The sequence below is a fragment of the Narcine bancroftii genome, chromosome 1 (genome assembly GCF_036971445.1).
Source record: "Narcine bancroftii isolate sNarBan1 chromosome 1, sNarBan1.hap1, whole genome shotgun sequence".
Classification (NCBI taxonomy): Eukaryota; Metazoa; Chordata; class Chondrichthyes; order Torpediniformes; family Narcinidae; genus Narcine; species Narcine bancroftii.
In genome coordinates, this window is record NC_091469.1 from 238374885 (window position 1) to 238396026 (window position 21142).

The 21142-nt window shown below is 41.0% G+C and overlaps 1 protein-coding gene across 1 annotated transcript in view; it reads right to left on the minus strand.

Annotated features, from left to right (window-relative positions):
- prdm6 (PR domain containing 6) overlaps positions 1–21142 on the minus strand; it is a 282501-nt gene that overhangs the window by 44386 nt on the left and 216973 nt on the right. The window contains exons 6-7 of the mRNA XM_069893423.1: positions 14932–15268; positions 1556–1732 (exon numbers count right to left, since the gene is read on the minus strand). Of these exons, the coding sequence (XP_069749524.1) occupies positions 1556–1732; positions 14932–15268 (514 nt within the window). The remainder of the gene's footprint in view (positions 1–1555; positions 1733–14931; positions 15269–21142) is intronic.

Consider the following 21142-nt stretch of genomic DNA (forward strand, 5'->3'; position numbering starts at 1 on the left):
AGAATGTCCACTGCAGGTGAAATTATGCAGGGAGTGGATGATAATGGTAGTGGAGACCAGCACAGAACTCAGCACTGGCCCCATGCTATTCTAGTCATTTTTCCTATTCACTGATTTATACCTCTAAGTCAGCCATGCAGATTTCAGCTCACCAACCATAGCCATAGCTGATGTACTGTACTGTTTGAATGGGGCTTCTACTGCCAGCCACTGTGCATTCTTTACACAACAATCTGACTCAGAACAGTGAAATATATAAAATGGAGATCGCCATAAACACAAAGTTAAAGTCTTTACTCAAATGTACAGCAAACAGCAAATTTCTCTGGCCAGGTTCTTCTGACCTTAAATGCTTGTGCATGCTTTTTCTGATATAATGATTTGATTTCATTATTGTGTAAAAATAAAGCTTTCACCCATTTTAGTGTTGTTTTGCCTAAAAGTTCGACCAGAGGTCAATTTGTAATAGTTGAAGATGTACCAACAATAACTCTGGTTGTTGGTCACCTCTTTGCCAGTTTTTCACTCGTGCTCCCAACCATGAAGAAAGGGCGATGCATCCCAATATAAAACCTAAAATATAATGGGGAAATCCATGGATCACATGAACAGCTATATTAGGCACAATTAAATGAACGGACTATGACCATGAGGCGGCCAGCGCCTGCTGGGAACCAACATACCAAGTTGTTTTCAATTGGTAGTAATATTTCTGCAACATTAGAAAGAGCTCATTGGAGTTGGAGATTAGTGTTTGGATTTGCATGTTAGAATTTTTCAAATGTGGCCCATTGCCCTGGATTTTTTTTTAGGTTACAATCAGTCTGCTGCAAAGCTAAAACTTTATTTGACCTGCCCATAGTTTGCTCAAATCTGATCAGAACAAAAAAAAAATTAAGGCAGGATATGCTGAAGTTGTGGCATAGAGCTCCTAGTCACTAGAGAGCCCTGTGTTCTACTCCATCCTGGCCCACATTAGGAAAACTCTAAGGTATGCTGATTAGATAGACTGGGAGTGTTGATTGGCTGTTTTATAAGAAAAACTTCACGAGAAAGAAGATACAGCTCATCTATTTTCAAACCAGCGAACTTGTGTTAGATTAAAATGACTCCAATTCATTACTGGGAAATGAAGGCCCACACCATCTCTCAAGCCATAGGGACATAATGAACCTTTGTCATTGCCTGGGAATTTTGACCTCCACACTACTAACAGAAAACTTCATCGTTTAACAGCAAACATGCACACACAAATACCTAAGTGACTTGCAATTTAAAATAAAATTAATCACAGTGTGCAGAAACTTGTGACTACAGAGAAAAAAATAACAAACTTGCATGTTATCCTTTATGGTACAATTAATAAAATAATAACTCAATTTAATGTAAATAAAACTGGAGCAAAACATTTTCTCAAATATCTGACTTCTCTTTTCTAAAATGTCACAAGTAACTCAATAATCTCTGAAACTTGCTACCATCTGCTACACTAAAATATCGTCAGGAGAATTTGCTGACATTTTGGCCAATTTCTTCATTTGTTTTGATTACTTACTTAAATGGTTTTTCCCCTGTATGTGTCCGAATGTGATTGTTCAATGTTGTGGCTCCAGCAAAGGCACGTCCACAGTAGCCACATTTAAAAGGTCTGTCACTAGAGTGAGTAACCACGTGATTCCTCAACTCTGAAGGCTGGGAGAAGGACTGAGAGCAATGTCCACATTGGTATGGCCTGAAAGACAACCAGTCAATTTTCAATAATATTGCAGTCGGAGGTGATGTATACCATGAAGTTCTGTGCAGATACAATCAAGAAACAATACAGTCCATTAATTTTCAAATTGAAGGATGTGGGATTTTGGTGACATGCTGAAATCCAAAGTTGTATTCCTCTAGGAAAAAAAATCACATCCTTTAAAGAATAAATATCCTATGTTTTTTACAAATTTGGTGCCTGCATACCCAAATAATGGGATTAAATTTGTAAGGACCCTTCTTATACCTCTAGACCAGCAAGATTCTCCTCTGTAATTTTTGTTAGAACTGGTGATTTGCAATCCAAAGATTTTCTGTTTTCTTTCTTATATATACTGTGACAGAATATATAGAAATATTTTTGGGAGATAAATTGGAAAAAGTAGAGTAGGTTACATACATACACACACTTTAAAACAGATCCCCTTACTTGAAATACTGAAGAATTCATATCCACAGTGACTTTGCAGAAATTGTGAGGAATACCTATGGAGACTTCACAAATAGGTGTTTATTGAATTGACTTGTGGAATGAATGAATTATTGTCTTTAAAGCAACAAGCAGGAGACATGATTTCTATTGATAGCTCTTTGCAGAGTTTTGGAGTGATCACAGAAAGGTCACTAATGGGTTCTTGTTTACCTAAAAACAATAGATGAACCAGAAGATTGACTTCTATTGTTTGCTGGAGAAGGTCAGGTGTCTTTTTGCAAGAGAGAGAGAGTCACATGGGCTTTCTGGCAGTTTGAGAGTCAGTGTCTCAGAGAGTGAGGGAGACTGAACAGTGTCAGCCAGGAGAAGCTTGTTGGAACTGAAACAGAAGCTTCAGAGTGGAGGATGGCCTACTCTTGTGTGTCATGCAAGAGGAGAAAATGAGCTGTCAAGTGTTTCTCTTGGAATAAGTGGAACAGAACAGAACTCTATGATAGCCTAAAAGAAAGAGGTTATCATCTGGAGAACCCTGATGGGGCAAGCTTCATCAGTAAGACATTGAGGTGACTAACGGCAGTACCTCAGTTGTGGAAATCCTGCAACCACACATCTCTCTCTCTACAAAATCTACAAGAACCTTCTGAGCAGTAACTTTCAAGCACCAAAGCCTGGTGAACTTTATACAAGTTAAATTCTGTGCACAGTTTAAGAATTGCCTGCACCAGAGAACTTGGAAGAATGAGAAGTGAGTTTGAACTGTAAACCAAAGAACTTTCGTAAATTTACACACACATTACATACATGTGCATTTAGAATTAGAAGGGGGTAAAGTTGGGTCAAGTTAAGTAAGTTAAAAATAGAGATAAGTTAAATTTTGATTCTATTTTCATGTTTAAAGATAATTAAAAACAACTTTTGTTTAAATAACCATTTGGCATGGTGAATATCTATTGCAGCTGGGTTTTGGAGTCCTTCAGGCTTGTACCAATAGCTATAAAGTTGTATTTTAAGTCTTTTTTCTTTGGGAGGGGGTTTGGTTTTGAGGGAGGGTTTCTTTGGTGGTGGGGCGAAAACCATCATGCATACAATTGATTGTTTTTGATATTTGCATTATTATAACGTTCATAGTTACTGCAAGTCAAATAAAATATTTTTTAAAAAGGAAGTGGGATTTTCCATTAGTTATTTGTGGAACATTCAATTTATTTTGACTTGAATTTGCCTAATTCCATCAGATTCTGTTCATTGGCTGTTTTTTTTTCCTTTTTTTGTAATAATAAATTGTGATCTTTTAGTGACCAACTGAAATGACACACTGCTGCCTTGCGATTCATCTGTGCGGTGATGTCCCTGCAGCACTCAGTCAGTCGGTGATATCATTGGTAGTCAATTCATGTGACTCAATCACAAGTGATCTGCAAAAAAAAACCCAGCAGGAATAATTGGGTGATCACAAATAGTAACCTGATCATTGCAAAGTGTAACACATTCCAATGGACGCGCTATTGCCAATAATGGGGGAACTAATATCTCGCACTGTCATTAGTTTTCAAAGTACAGAGTTTGCGGGGGAAGGGTGGGAGGTGGAAACAGAAGCCAGTGTCTTACCCCTGAAAGGGTTAGAAATTGGTGCCAGAACTCTATTTAAACTCTATTAAAATGGTGCAACCATTTTAAAAGCTTGATACTGAGTTGCCAAGAACGTGTTACCTAAATATTGCTTCTTCTACGAAACAAAGGGATTGTATGAAATGTACTTCCTCATGTTGTCACTGGAGGGCATAAACTGAAAACACCATAACACTGATATTTTACAAAATTTCAAGCCAATTTCTGAAATATTATTTGTGTGATTTTCACATCTAGTTTTAAGTGCTCCTCAGTAATGGAATATTCATTCTACCCTTATTCAAATCATGTAATGTGGCAAGGATGCTGTAATTAACTTTATTATTGTTGCCTTTTCTTTGTATATTACAGTTTACCGATAAAATTGCTTGTAGCAAAAAAGCAGCTCGAGCTGATGGAATCTTAACGTAAATGTTCTGTGTGCACTTTCTCGGCAAACCTTGGGGATTTGAATTTCACTTGATCTTTGCAGAAAAGTGGTCGTAAGTTGGTCGTAATGAAAACTGGCAATGTCTTTGATGAACCCCTCAGGTTCTCTAACAAGGATTGACAAATAGTAAGAAGAAACACCATCAGGTTCTCAATTATAAGTCAAGCATTATTCATACTTTTTAAGTATTGAGTTTAGAAGTGTCGACGATACTAGAGATACATGTCAGCTTCGCTGGCTTTTATTTGACATAATATTGCAAGCAACCTAATGTAGGCGTGGATGAAAGCAGTGGATGTTATTTAGCATTCTGAACTCAACCTCACTTACACCTACACATTGTGTCAGTTTCAACGGATGTTATAAATGTCCAAGCATATTTGCAGTAATGGCAGTATTACCTACAATTATTATCTATAAATCCTCACTATCGTTGCACTTAATCATACTTTCCTACAGTCTATTGCCAGAGTATTTTAACTGTCTGCACACTGTCCATTCCATAATATATATTCCGGACTGGGTCTATGGGTAAACTACGATACGAACACCAATATAGACCAGCTGGTGGTTGGCTGTAAAATTAGTCCTGGAAAATGGGGACACAGAGTTTATGTCTTGTTGATCATTCCCAAAAACAGTGTCATTGAGTTCAAAGGCTTAATGGTATCAATTTCACATATAACATTACAAAAATACCTTCAAGCATGTGGCAAGTGGAGGATTGGTCCTTAAGAATCAACATAAGGTCTTAAAAGGTAACTTTGATTCTGTTACACCATCAATGAGATAAGTTGTCACGTTTGGCAATGCTCTGTGCTATGTCGTTGGGAATGAAGGATTCTCTACATATCAGTGTTTAACTGTAAACATCACTGGTGCAGACAATGGTCCATAACCCCATCTTGTTCGATTATCACTCATTATTTGTTCTTAGCTTGAAGCAATATGGTCAAATGTGGCCTAAGTATTAAAAATATAGAGAACATTGTTTTACCTTATTTCTAAATCTGAATATAATTTGCTTTGTGTAAATACTGAATCAATGGCTAAATGAACATCTGAGCTTTCGATTCTAATGCTTCATTGTATCAGAGATTCCTTTAATCTGTAAAATACACTAACAGTGTATTTTCGTCTTTGGCTTGGCTTCGCGGACGAAGATTTATGGAGGGGGTAAAAAGTCCACGTCAGCTGCAGGCTCGTTTGTGGCTGACCAGTCCGATGCGGGACAGGCAGACACGATTGCAGCGGTTGCAAGGGAAAATTGGTTGGTTGGGGTTGGGTGTTGGGTTTTTCCTCCTTTGCCTTTTGTCAGTGAGGTGGGCTCTGCGGTCTTCTTCAAAGGAGGCTGCTGCCCGCCAAACTGTGAGGCGCCAAGATGCACGGTTTGAGGCGTTATCAGCCCACTGGCGGTGGTCAATGTGGCAGGCACCAAGAGATTTCTTTAGGCAGTCCTTGTACCTTTTCTTTGGTGCACCTCTGTCACGGTGGCCAGTGGAGAGCTCGCCATATAATACGATCTTGGGAAGGCGATGGTCCTCCATTCTGGAGACGTGACCCATCCAGCGCAGCTGGATCTTCAGCAGCGTGGACTCGATGCTGTCGACCTCTGCCATCTCGAGTACCTCGACGTTAGGGGTGTGAGCGCTCCAATGGATGTTGAGGATGGAGCGGAGACAACACTGGTGGAAGCGTTCTAGGAGCCGTAGGTGGTGCCGGTAGAGGACCCATGATTCGGAGCCGAACAGGAGTGTGGGTATGACAACGGCTCTGTATACGCTTATCTTTGTGAGGTTTTTCAGTTGGTTGTTTTTCCAGACTCTTTTGTGTAGTCTTCCAAAGCGAGAGGAAACTTCCAGGCAAACCTCAAAGCAAAGCTCGACGTTGCAACCCGCCTCACGGACCTGTCCCCTGAAACCCTCTGGGATCAGTTGAAGACTACCATACTGCAATCCACTGAAGAGGTACTGGGCTTCTCCTCCAGGAAAAACAAGGACTGGTTTGACGAAAACAGCCAGGAAATCCAGGAGCTGCTGGCAAAGAAGCGAGCTGCCCACCAGGCTCACCTTACAAAGCCGTCCTGTCCAGAGAAAAAACAAGCCTTCCGTCGCGCATGCAGCCATCTTCAGCGCAAACTCCGGGAGATCCAAAATGAGTGGTGGACTAGCCTCGCCAAGCGAACACAGCTCAGCGCGGACATTGGCGACTTCAGGGGTTTCTACGAGGCTCTAAAGGCTGTGTTCGGCCCCTCACCCCAAGTCCAAAGCCCGCTGCGCAGCTCAGACGGCAAAGTCCTCCTCAGCGACAAGATCTCCATCCTCAACCGATGGTCAGAACACTTCCAATCTCTTTTCAGTACCAACCGCTCAGTCCAAGATTCCGCCCTGCTCCAGCTCCCTCAACAGCCCCTAAGGCTAGAGCTGGATGAGGTTCCCACCCTGGATGAGACATATAAGGCAATCGAACAACTGAAAAGTGGCAAAGCATCAGGTATGGATGGAATCCCCCCAGAAGTCTGGAAGGCTGGCGGCAAAACTCTGCATGCCAAACTGCATGAGTTTTTCAAGCTTTGTTGGGACCAAGGTAAACTGCCTCAGGATCTTCGTGATGCCACCATCATCACCCTGTACAAAAACAAAGGCGAGAAATCAGACTGCTCAAACTACAGGGGAATCACGTTGCTCTCCATTGCAGGCAAAATCTTCGCTAGGATTCTACTAAATAGAATAATACCTAGTGTCGCCGAGAATATTCTCCCAGAATCACAGTGCGGCTTTCGCGCAAACAGAGGAACCACTGACATGGTCTTTGCCCTCAGACAGCTCCAAGAAAAGTGCAGAGAACAAAACAAAGGACTCTACATCACCTTTGTTGACCTCACCAAAGCCTTCGACACCGTGAGCAGGAAAGGGCTTTGGCAAATACTAGAGCGCATCGGATGTCCCCCAAAGTTCCTCAACATGATTATCCAACTGCACGAAAACCAACAAGGTCGGGTCAGATACAGCAATGAGCTCTCTGAACCCTTCTCCATTAACAATGGCGTGAAGCAAGGCTGTGTTCTCGCACCAACCCTCTTTTCAATCTTCTTCAGCATGATGCTGAACCAAGCCATGAAAGACCCCAACAATGAAGACGCTGTTTACATCTGGTACCGCACGGATGGCAGTCTCTTCAATCTGAGGCGCCTGCAAGCTCACACCAAGACACAAGAGAAACTTGTCCGTGAACTACTCTTTGCAGATGATGCCGCTTTAGTTGCCCATTCAGAGCCAGCTCTTCAGTGCTTGACGTCCTGCTTTGCGGAAACTGCCAAAATGTTTGGCCTGGAAGTCAGCCTGAAGAAAACTGAGGTCCTCCATCAGCCAGCTCCCCACCATGACTACCAGCCCCCCCACATCTCCATCGGGCACACAAAACTCAAAACGGTCAACCAGTTTACCTATCTCGGCTGCACCATTTCATCAGATGCAAGGATCGACAATGAGATAGACAACAGACTCGCCAAGGCAAATAGCGCCTTTGGAAGACTACACAAAAGAGTCTGGAAAAACAACCAACTGAAAAACCTCACAAAGATAAGCGTATACAGAGCCGTTGTCATACCCACACTCCTGTTCGGCTCCGAATCATGGGTCCTCTACCGGCACCACCTACGGCTCCTAGAACGCTTCCACCAGCGTTGTCTCCGCCCCATCCTCAACATCCATTGGAGCGCTCACACCCCTAACGTCGAGGTACTCGAGATGGCAGAGGTCGACAGCATCGAGTCCACGCTGCTGAAGATCCAGCTGCGCTGGATGGGTCACGTCTCCAGAATGGAGGACCATCGCCTTCCCAAGATCGTATTATATGGCGAGCTCTCCACTGGCCACCGTGACAGAGGTGCACCAAAGAAAAGGTACAAGGACTGCCTAAAGAAATCTCTTGGTGCCTGCCACATTGACCACCGCCAGTGGGCTGATAACGCCTCAAACCGTGCATCTTGGCGCCTCACAGTTTGGCGGGCAGCAGCCTCCTTTGAAGAAGACCGCAGAGCCCACCTCACTGACAAAAGGCAAAGGAGGAAAAACCCAACACCCAACCCCAACCAACCAATTTTCCTTTGCAACCGCTGCAATCGTGTCTGCCTGTCCCGCATCGGACTGGTCAGCCACAAACGAGCCTGCAGCTGACGTGGACTTTTTACCCCCTCCATAAATCTTCGTCCGCGAAGCCAAGCCAAAGAAGAAAGAAGACACTAACAGTAATTTGTTTTATGGTAGACATGAAATGCCATTTTTATTTTTCCTATAATTCCAATGTTCACATTATTGCAACCTTTTGTTATGTAGGAGAACTGGCTGATCTCAGTTACAGCAGATCCCTGTGCCATGGACTCTTTTGCTTTTGAACATAAGTCGGAACGTTCTGGAGAGAGACTGTCAGAATTTTCAGAGAAATGGAGTAAATTAGATAAATACTGTATTATTAATTCATTTTTACTCTGACATCCAAACAGATTCAAGGAAGGCATTAAGATAAATACATTCAGGATTAAAGTTTTAGTATTAAATCTGAAGATTATGGAAAAAAAAATAGCAATTCAGGGAAAAACTGAGAAAGGAAGGTGAACAGAAGCACAGATAATTTAAAAAAGAAACACTCTTCAATCCAGGAGTATCTAGTTCTGCTGAATCTCACTCACACTTCAACGCCATAAATATTTGATATTGACAAACATTCAGACCATCTTTATCCCCTATGGAATCCATGGCATCAGGAAATATTTATCTTGCATATATATTTTAAAAGGTTTTTTTTGCTAAATCTGCAATAACTTAAGAAAGTCAGATGCACCTAAATGTTTTAAAACTATGGCTTTATCATATTTTTATTTGGAAAACAATAATTTTTGTAATAAAGCACTGGCTTTTCCCATTATTTCTTCTACAATTTTCAAATTAATTAATACCGACACTGTTTTGGAATATGAGAAAATTCAAAATAGCAGTATATTCGAGACCAATATTGTAATCAGAATGCTTTTTCAGGAAGTTTTGAGTTAACATTGGTCCAATAGATTTTTATCTAAACTTATTTCATATCAAGGTCTAACTAAGGAAGATGTATTTTATTGTCAGCTGTCGATGTTACAGTTAAATTCATTCCTCAGCGCCAATTATAGAAATCGTTTCTTTGAGCATGAGAAATGTATGTGCACCAAAAATAATTAACTTTTAGAGGAAGATCCTTAAAGGTGCAATTATTTCAGATTCACTGAAACAATCCCTGTAATGGATTGAATGATTGACAGCAATATTCCTCAATGTTATTGAGCAGATATTTCCTCCTGACAGACTCAGTGGATTGATGATTGTGTACACATTAAAAAAGAGGTGGCTAAGCAAAATTCACAATTCATTACACACTGCCAGTTAATTAGATTTGAAGAGTGATTCGCACATTAGGAATATGCAAACACAGATGCATAGCCTGGACTTTGTTCCTGGTAATTAGATATACTACAGCAGTGCAGGCTCCTGGACTATTTAAATAGAGAATTGAGCTTCAATTCCAACCAGGCAGTGTCGGAATTTAAGTTCAAATCATTAAATAAATCTAACATCAGCAATGATGGCCAAAAAAACTTTGAGATTAAAAAAAATACCCATCTGATTCACAAACCACAATGGGATAAAAACTGTTCATCTGATACAAGTTTATTGGCATGACCCCATTTCTCTGTTCACAAATGTTACCTGATTAGCTGAATATTTCCAAATTCTTCTGTTTTTAACGTCTGATTCAAGGCTCTTCAGGGTCACAAAGTCATGGGGCACAGAGAGAATGCTGTTTCTGTTTATAGATAAGTACTTATCTACATTGGGGATGTGGCAAGATGGCGTAGGGAATAGACGTGAGATTCCACCTCTCCCAAGTTAAATATTTAATACCCGAATTTTTAAAACTGTTAGAATACTAAAAGTGTTTGTTATAAGATTTTAAAGAGTTTTGACAGATATAATGAGAGCCATTAAAAGTCAAACTTTAAAAAAAAAGCACATTTTAAGAGTGGGAAGTGCAGAGGAACTGAGGCCTACCTTGTTGAAGGATCCCCAGAGATCGATTTTGGAGCATCTGAAGACCTCAAAGATCAGCCAGGCGAAGGTAATGTTGACTCCAGCACCTTCGACACAAGATGGCGCCGACGTCGCCCATTCATTCGGGAAGTGACACATTCGCGATCCAGAGCGCATTCCCGGGGACGTGGAGGCCTCTGCGAGCGGGGGCCCGACACCCGATCGAGGTCTCGAGCATGTCGGACTATCTGCCGATGTGCCGAGCCCGTAAATGTCAGGCCTCGATCACGAGGCCCAGTCAGGACTGGGCATGCAAGAGGATTCGCGCATGTGTGTCACTTCAGAACAGGCCCCAATAATGGGGCTGACCCTCCACCAATGCTCCGAACATGTTGGACCTATGTGGGAGGGGATGTTGACCTGGAGTTGGGAGGCCCAGGCAGTGGCAGCGTCTGTAGCCGCATCTGCTTTAATGGTGGAAGGAGAAGAAGAGGAGATGGAGGAATACCCTGAAGAAGATTTGGATTTGATAATGAAAGCTGCCAGACTAACTAAAGGTAGACCTCAAATCTTTCAAAAACTTCCAAAAACTTCTAGAAGTAAATCTCCAACTCTACAGACTTTCAAAACAGTGCAGGTAGAAGAAGATACTACACTTTCTGTTTCAGAGGACTTTATGCGACATATGGATAATATGGCTGATCAAGTTACTCAAGGTTCTCAAGAAAGCAAGTTTCAATTTGCTGAATTCAGAGGGGAAGTGGCATCAATTAACAAGATCTGGTTAAATGTTTGAGAAGAGGATGTGGTTCAGGGGAATTTAAGGATATTAAGTGAGCATTTCGTGATTGTACTGATACTGTAGATCGATATACTGAACGAATAGATTATTTGGAATACTGTTTAACAGATTGGAAGGTTCAGAAGTGTGAGTTTATGCAGAAGATTAATTTGTTTGAAAAATCAAAGCAGATGTAACAATGTTAAAATAGTGGGTTTGCCAGAAGATTCTGAAGGAATGGATCTGGTGAAGTTTTTTCGGAAATGGATCCCTGAAGTGTTGGGAAAAGACGCTTTTCCTGAAGGATTGGAATTGGATAGAGCACATAGAGTGTTATGAAGACAACCTTTTCCTGATCAATCTCCATGGGCAGTTCTTATTCGTTGTTTAAGATATCAAGATCGTGAGTTAATTTTACGATTGGCAATTCAGAAAGCTTGGCAGAATCAAGGCTGTATGATGATCCAGGGACGTAGAGTCTTTTTCTATCCAGATCTGAGTCAAGATGTGATATGTCATCGGAAAGAATTTAATCCGGCAAAAGCTGTGTTATGGAAGAAGGGTTATCGGTTTGCTTTTAGGTATCCTGCTGTGTTGAAGATGTTTTATGGAGATTTCCAGGCTGAATTTTTTGATGATGAGGCTGATGCTTTGTCTTTTGCTAATTCTTTGCCAAATAATTCTCAGAGTTTTGAGTTACAGAAATCAAAAGCAAATGGTTCTCCGAAGTGCAATGGTGCTGTGAAGGGGAGTAGCAAGAAAAATGGTCAAAATCAGCATTCGAACCAGAAGGTAGAGGAGGACCCACCTGCTGTTGCAGTTGATGTTCAGGAGCAAATCTGGCAGATTTGTGGGGGTGGTGGATTGAATTGAGATTGGTATTTAAGTGAAATATTGAGATATATGAATATCAGCTGGGGGGGGGGGCGGATACCACTAGTGATTTAGACCACACCCAGTCAATAGAGGGGGGTACCACTTCTGTGGGTTTTTTCTTTTTTTTCTTTAGAGGGTTTTATTTTCTTTAGAGGGGTTTGGGGGGGTGTCTAACAAGAGCTTCAATGTGCTAATGGGTTGGTTGTGTTAAAAGTTGTTTTTTAAGATAAAATTAGTAAATTGAATTTTGCGACATTTAATGTGAAAGGGATGAATGATCCGATAAAGAGGAAGCGTGTTTTGGATTACATTAAGAAGATGAAGGTGGATATTGCTTTCCTACAGGAGACACAATTGATGGAAAAAGAATATTTGAAGTACTTATCTATATTCATCCAGCGTTTAGTATCCACCATTCAGTCAGGGCATGTATTCCAAATTGCAATCACTGTCTAGGTGGAAAAATGCCCTTACCTTGTAGTAATATTTAATTTTTCTGACATTCTTCTACTAGAGAAAAAAATCTTCCTTGTTTCCCCTTTCATTCCACACCTTAAACCCATAGCTTCAGGTTTTAGACAAACTGACAGAGAGGAAAGTTTCTTATTCCCACCTTTACCTCAATATTTCCTATATCTTTACGAATACTCCCGCCCTCCCCCCCCCACCCATCACCTCGCCCCAACCTCCCCAGCTCCAAGGAAAACCAACCCAAACTCTCCAGTGATTTCTTATATCTGAAATATTTCATTCCAAGCAACCCCTTCTCTGCACTCACTCTAGCACAATCACATCCTTCCAACAGTGAGATACATAATATTCCAACTATGACCTAAACAACACTAAGACCTCCTGTCTCACATTCGATGTCCTGGCTGATAAAGGCATCTTCCCATCTGGCTTCTTCACCACCCTGTCAACTTTAGGGATCTCTGAACTTGTACATCAAGGTCCTTTGTTCCTCAAAACTCCCCAGCACCCAAAACCAATGTATGTTCTGAAGCTGAAATGCATTTCACTCAACACCAATGTGTACGTGTTTTAAGGAGTTTCAAGAACTTTGTAAAAGGTTAAACATTTCCCAAATGTTTAAAAAATATATATTCCAACTAACCTGTGAATCTCAATTTCATTTAAAATAAATAAAGTAATTCTTGGACTGGTTGTTCTTTTAAATTCAGTTGGAGTTCATGCAAAAATCTTACAAAGAGAAAAACATTTCCAAGATAGTTTTGCTGGTGAGGGACCATTAAGAATATTAAAAAATAGGAATAGGGAGTAAACCGTCTGGTCCTTTTAACCAACTCTACTCTTTATCAAGATCGTGGATCATCTATTTCCATGTCACTTTCCTGTACAATATTCCCTTGATTCCTTTAGGTTTCAGAAATATGGAAACACAGATTCAAAAATTCTGAAAATTCCCCACCTGCTGAGAAGAGATTTATCCTCATCTTGGGCTTACTATTTCCATGTCACTTTCCTGTACAATATTCCCTTGATTCCTTTAGGTTTCAGAAATATGGAAACTCAGATTCAAAAATTCTGAAAATTCCCCACCTGGTGAGAAGAGATTGATCCTCATCTTGGACCTAAATGATCCATCTCTTATCCTGAAATTGCAGCTCTGGTTTAAGACTCCACAATCCGATGAAACAAGCTCACTGCTCCTTCTCGTCTGCACGACTGGCACTCGTTCCTTGGCTCTCTCTGCACTCTCCAGCAGCAGTGTGAGAGAATAGCACAAGAGCAAGGTGCATTAAGCCTGCCCTACCATTTAACACGATCATGGCTGGCCTCAGTTCCTCTTCTGTGCCATTTTGCTTCTATTCTTCAATCAATCAAATCTTTATCTATCTTTGCTTTAAATACTTTTAAAGACATAGCTTCCACCACGTGCCAGGGAAGAGAATTTTAGTGAATCACTACCCTCTGCATCTAGAAAATTCTACCTACCTCAGTTTTGAACAACCAGCTTCTTATCTTGTAGTTATGTTCCTTTGTTCTAGAGTCCCTCACTCGTGAAAATATATATTGACATCTACCCTGTTAAGTCTATTAGTATCTTATAGGTTTGAGTAAGGCCACCTCTCATTCTTCTCATCTCTCTTGGCAGGAAAACTTTTGTATCCCAGAAATTAATCTAATGAATCTCCAATGTGCTGCCTTCAATATTTCTATATCATTTCTTTAGTTAAGGGCACTAAAACTGGACTCAGGGAAGACCTCACCAACACCCTGTGCAATTGCAACAAAACCTCCCTATTTTTAAATACCAACTCCTTTGCATTGAAAGTCAAGACATCATTTGCCTTCTTAACTACTTGTTGGACCTGCCAGCTAGCTTTTTGTGATTCATGAACAAGAACATCTTGATCCCTTTGTAATTCATTTGCAGTCTCTCACCAATTAGATAATAATCTACCTCTTGATTTGTCTAACCAAATTACACAACCTCACACTGAAAAGTCCATTTGGCCGTCTTTTGTCCTCTCTCTCATTCTATCTCCCACTGCAGAGCCACAGCATCCTTATCACAACAGGCCCTTTTCAAATCATCACCAAATTTGGAAAAGTTATATATTGTTACATCCCCTGGGTTATTGATGTAAATAACCAATAATTATGGGCCAAGAACTGATCCTTTGGGTACTCCACTAGTTATTCCCTTCCAATCTGAAAAGGAGCCATTTATTGCAACTCTCTATTTTCTATGAAGCAGCCAATCCATTTTGATACACTTCTTCTAATTACATGGGCTTTTAATTCATGCACATTCTCCCTTGCGCTTGAAGTTCTCATTCATAAACCTCAATTTCTCCAGCCACTCCTCCATGTCTGAAGCCTCCATTAAAAGCTGCTGTAGCTGGAGATTGACCAAGGACTCTTTCATTAGATTGTCCCACAATGCAGAATGATGCAAGTTTAAGCTATCAGTTCATGGCATCTCCATTATCATTACCTGTCTGGATTTTGTGGACACACGTGCATCTGTAGAAGAATCCGCTGGGTGAAGGTCTTAAAGCACTGTCCACACTTCCAGAGGTGCCAGTCACTGAATTCTCCACTTAAGTGGCTGGTGGAGGTTGGGCTCGCCAGTACCCGTTGGTTCTTCATATTGATGTGGTTGGCCATGGAGTCATGCAGTCCCATTTTGTTAGACAGTGTTTTGCTGCATGATGTCTCTGGGAATCTTAGGGAACGGTAAATGCCCGTTGGTGGAAGTTTGCCAGTTTTGTTGAATGATTGTATCGTCTCATGCCTGGTCATGACATCAGCAAGTGTTGATGGAACATTCACTATGGAAACAGAAAAAAAAATCTTTTGCTTGAAAATTGTAATTAACCACTAAGGCAATAAAATCTCAAATAATTGAGCAGGTTTTTTTGATCTAAACTTTCACTCATTCGTTTAGCTGTCTCTAGAAACATAGGAACATAGGAAGTCCCCCAGGAGTAGGCCAAAAATGGCCCATCGAGTCTGCTCCGCCATTCAATACGATCATGGCTGATCTAATTTATGACCTAACTCCACCTACCTGCCTTCTCCCCATATCCCCTAATTCCTCTATCTTGTAAAAATTTATCTAACCGAATTTTAAATATTTTTAATGAAGTAGCCTCAACCACTTGCCTCGATAGAGAATTCCAAACATTCACTACTCTCTTGGAAAAACTATTTTTCCTCATCCCTGTCCTAAATCTATTCCCCTGAATCTTGAGACTATGTCCTCTCGTTTTAGTTTCCCCGGCCAGCTCAAAAAAACCTTCCTACATCTATCCTATCCATACCCTTCATAATGCCATATGTTTCTATAAGATCTCCTCTCATTCTTCTGAACTCGAGCGAATACAATCCTAGACGATTTAATCTTTCATCATAAGTCAACCCCTTCATCCCAGGGATCAACCTAGTAAACCTCCTCTGGATTGTCTCCAAAGCCAGTATATCCTTCCTCAAATATGGAGACCAGAACTTGACACAGTACTCCAGGTGCGGTCTCACCAGTACCTTATACAGTTGCAACATTACCTCCCTACTCCTGACTTCAATTTCTCTTGTGATGAAGGCCAACATTCCATTTGCCTTCTTAATAACCTGCTGCACCTGCAACCTCTTTTTGCGATTCATGCACAAGCACTCCTAAGTCCCTCTGCACAACAGCATGCTGTAGTTTTTCACCCTTTAAATAATATTCAGCTCTTTTATTTTTCTTGCCAAAGTGGATAACATTGTACTCCATCTGCCAGACCTTTGCCCACTCATCCAGCTTAACTATATCCCTTTGCAAACTCTCCACATCCTCATTACAATTTGCTCTTCCACTCAATTTGGTGTCATCCGCAAACTTGGCTACACCACATTTTGTCCCCTCCTCCAAGTCATCAATGTAAATGATGAACAGTTGTGGGCCTAGCACTGACCCCTGCGGCACCCCACTTACCACTCTCTGCCAACCTAAAAAACTCCCACTTATCTCGACTCTCTGCCTCCTGTCAGACAACCAATTTTTGATCCATGCCAATATACTTCCCCGGACTCCACTTTCCTGTAACTTACTGATAACTCTCTTGTGCGGCATCTTATCAAACGCTTTCTGGAAATCCAAATATACAGCATCAACCTGTTCCCCTCTATCCACCGCACCCATTATATCCTCAAAGAATCCTAACAAGTTTGTCAAACAAGATCTTCCCTTTCTAAAACCATGCTGCATCTGCCTGATTGAACCCTTACGTTCCAAAAGTTTCACTATTTCATCTTTAATGACGGCTTCAAGCATTTTTCCAACTACAGACGTCAAGCTAATTGGCCGATAATTTCCAGTATTTTGCCTACATCCCTTCTTAAAAAGTGGCGTGACATTTGCTGTCTTCCAGTCTGCCAGGACCTGCCCAGAATCCAAGGAATTTTGGAATATGACCATCTATAACTTCTGCCATTTCCTTCAGAACCCATCCATCATGGTCTTTGCCCAAACTCCAAATTGTAGTTGTTGCCTAAACTTTACCCAAAGCTAATTTCATGTTTGTTGGTCATTTTTTACAATTCTTTTAAAAGAAAGCTAGTCACGAGAAATGGTCCTTAAATGAATGCCCTGATCAGTGGTTCTCAACCTTTTCCTTTCCACTCACATCCCATCTTAAGTATTCCCTATGCCATCGGTGCTCTGTGATTAGTAAGGAATTGCTTAAGGTGGGATGTGAATGGGAAGAAAAAGGTTGAAAACCACTGTTTTAATCGCATCTAATTGACTCGTTCTGTGCACGGTTTCAGAACTCCAAAGGAAATGGGGCAATGACCATTTATCTCCAGCAAAATATTTCAGAAACATTTGGGTCTAGAGCAGTGATTCTCAACCTTCCCTTCCCACTCACATCCCACCTTAAGCCATCCCTTACTAATCACAGAGCACCAGTGGCATAGGGAATATTTAAAGCGGTATGCGAGTGGAAAGAAAAAGGTGGAGAACCACTGCCCTGAATGGTCTGCCCAGATAAGATGGAAAGACGTATTGATAAGCAGGAGTTAATCTGCCACCAGCCCTAACCTTGTTCCTTGTGAGATGTGAGATTGTCGAACATCTGGTGATTGGTACTTTGATTTTAATGAGCTGAATAATAAATGATGATGTAATAAATAAATATTTGTACATTATTAGTGAATGGAGGTAGGTACGTATATGTTATTGATTCTATTATTTTTTTTTATGTTGAATTCACTTGTATTTGAGATTTTTTTTGAATAAAGGATGCAAGTTTACATGTTTGGTGATTTTTCTGAGATAATTTAGTTCCAAAATCATGGGATTAGATTTTTTGAAATATAATTACATATTGTGATATTTCAAAACAGATGGGTTTTCTTTTTAGTCTCATTGAGTATTTCCTTAACTTTGAAATCAACTTGAACATGAAACCCCACAGTAAAATGCTGCTCCATGAGGTATCTGCACCAGTTTAGTTCTCTATCACACTCCCACTCTCTCTGTCTGTCTGTCTGTTACCATGAGGTCCAATGCAAGCTTGAAAAACAAAAGCTCATCTTCCATCTGGACAAGCTGCAGCCTTATGGACTCAATGTCAAATGTGCCAAATATGTTTCTAATTTCTCTTCCTTTATTTCTTTCCATCCATGTAATTTCTCACAGTCATTGAGAAATCTTGTCTCAGTTCTCTCTCTCAGGGAGGCACTAATACAGGAACTTGCTTCCAACAACCACATTATTAGGAACGGCATGGTTAGCATAAGGGTGCCACGGTTGGCATAGCGATGTTACAGCACCAGTGATCGGAAGTGGGGGGGGGGGGGGGAGACACACGTTCGAATCCCATACAGTCTGTAAGGAGTTCTCCCTGGGTCAGCGTGGGTTTCCTCTGGATGCTCTGGTTTCCTCCACCTTTCAAAATTTACTGGATATTGTAGGGTCAATTGGGTAGGATGGGCTTGTGGGGTGAAATGGCCTGTTACCTTGCTATGGGGGGGAAGTTTATAATAATAATTCATAACTTTTCTAGCATGTATTTTGTGAAATGTTTCCAAAGTTAGCATGCACAATTCATAATTGTTGTTGCCTTGGAAGGAATAAAAAGGAATCAGATGTCAGAAGTTGAGGTGGGGGGGAGTAAGTGGGGGCAGGGGGGAAGGTACATGCCATACGACAGGTTTGACCAGCAGATGGAGACCACTTACATCATCTTTCCATTGTACTAGTCAAACCAGCAGAGCATTGGATTTACCAGAGAAAGGGACTGGAGGACCAGTGAGGATTTAGCAAGTGGCCTAATTGTAAGAAACCAAACATCGGTCTGTCAAATGTTCAAAAGTCAAACAGCAGTTTGGTGAAGTTCCGTCAACGTTAACTGCCTAATACTTCCTATGGATGGTTCATGACCTGGTGGGCTTCTCCAGCAGTTTCATGCACTGGACTGCAGATCTTCTACGTTCCCTTCTCGTGATGCGAGCTTACAACTGCAGATATGATGTGCACTATTTAGATTACCCCTTTAGATAAATTCAGACACCACCAAGGTGCCATCTAAACTGTAGGCAGTGTGAACCTAAAAGGCAAAAATGAAAGAGAAGTGGAGAAGTGCATCGTTCCAGTTGCGAGCTGAAAAAGTAGGCTTATATGAGGCAGGTATCCATTCAATGTATGCATAATGTTTGGAGTCGATGTGTGATGAAGTGCAGATGTAAAGACAGGGTTTTTTTTTGGAAAAGGTTATGAAGATTGTGCTTTATTTTAATAAGGCAGCTCAATCAGCCCTGAGAAAGAACAGTTTGAAAACAATGAAGAAATAATGCCAGTAAGATTCTAATCAACAGCATGTTTGCCATGAAGCTCACTCTTCGCGGAAAATGATCAAACCTATTCCAGCTAGACAGAAAAAAAGCACGCAAAGGCCAAAGGGTTCATAGGGAACAGTAACAAGAAATCAGGTCTCCAGATGGCAGAGTTGCCAGCATTATGGCAAGATCATGTGGTGTCCATGGACAACTGGTGTGATGGTCTCTTGGATCAGTGTTTGGTCTTAATGTATCGATACCAGTAATATTTTTTTAAACAATACAGCATGCTAGAAGGTGCTATCGGCCCATGAAATCCATGTGGCTCAATTACACCCAATTAAGCCAGAGGGAAGGAGGAAACCAGACCACAACGAGAAAAACCACACAAACTCCTTACAGACAGTGCCCGATATGAACCTGCGTTGCTCGCACTGTAATAGCTAACCGTGCCACCCACGGTTAAATATTAATGGTGTCTATACGTTAAGTTGCAAGGTAGAATGCTTCTAGAAGACTGCAGCAGAAGGAAGTCACTGTAAATAATGCATAAGATGTCTTTACTGCAAGTATAGGGAGAGCCTTGAAAGATGCACACTCTGCCAGCTGTTGGATGTGTTGCAAATAGAACAGAGAATTTCAACCCGCAATAGTACCAACAACACAAGCTAAGTTTTACCAGATAAATCATTTCAACAAAGAAAGATACCAAATTATACAAATATTTGGTTTAACATCAGAATCAACAAACAAGGGGAGGGGCAAGAGTTCAGGATCATTAATGTCAACATTTTCTGTCACTGATGAACTTGTCTATCTCCAATGCCCATGAACACAATCTCCATTTATCGTTCAACAACATCCCCAGCCTCTGTCACTTTCACCCCACTGCAAACTGAAAGGGAGGGAAAAATTAAAGTCCAAACCAAATCATAAATTCAATCATATTACATACAAATTGACATCAATTTCCACGCTTTCATTTAATGCTTTTCCATTGACTTTTCCTGAATTACGCTCCGATGAAATATTCCTACGTGAACTGTATTGAACGATATCGAATTGGTGATTGCTTAATGGCAGGAAAGAAGACACCAAATGACCTTTTAAAGACAGCCTTGAGCAGCTCTCGACCTGCAAGTGAAGACCTCTATTTCAGCATACATTCAATAGGACACAAATATCCCAAGTGGAGCTTTTTCCACGCTTTGGCATGTGCTGTAGTAACAGATTTTTGATGACTGCTGAACATCTCCAGAGTTATACAACTATATAACAAGTACAATAATTTTAAGAAATAGATATCCCATGTTATATCACTGTCTTTACTGCAAGTATAGGGAGGGCCTTGGTAAGACATGCTTGGAGCACTGTGTTCAACTTTGGCCTCTTTACATTAAACAGCATATATTCTCCATGGAGGGAGTGAAGCAGAGACATCAGATTGGTTTCTCAGATGTTAGCTATATTTTAGGAGAAATTTAAATTCCATAGTCTAGAATTTAGAACAATTAAGAGTTGGCAATCATGATATTTCTGGATGCAGAGAGAATGCTTCCACTGGCTACAAGCTATTTCCAAGTGCAATGAAGAAAACTTTCTTCCCTCATTAAAGTGGGTAATCTTTGGACAGTGGAGACTCATTCATTGGTTGCATTGAAAAACAGAGTTCTGGATATTAAGAAAGACAGGATAGGGCATTGTTGGGCACTATCAGTAGCCCCAATAACAACACAGATAAAGACTGAGGGGAACGATATGCTTTATTGTACTAGAGACTGCTGGCCCAGGTCCAAGGCTAGGAATGAGCGGGAAGGAGAAGGGACTTGACCCTTATGGCCTGGGGTCACATGGGCAGGAATATGGGAGGAGCCAAGGTAGAA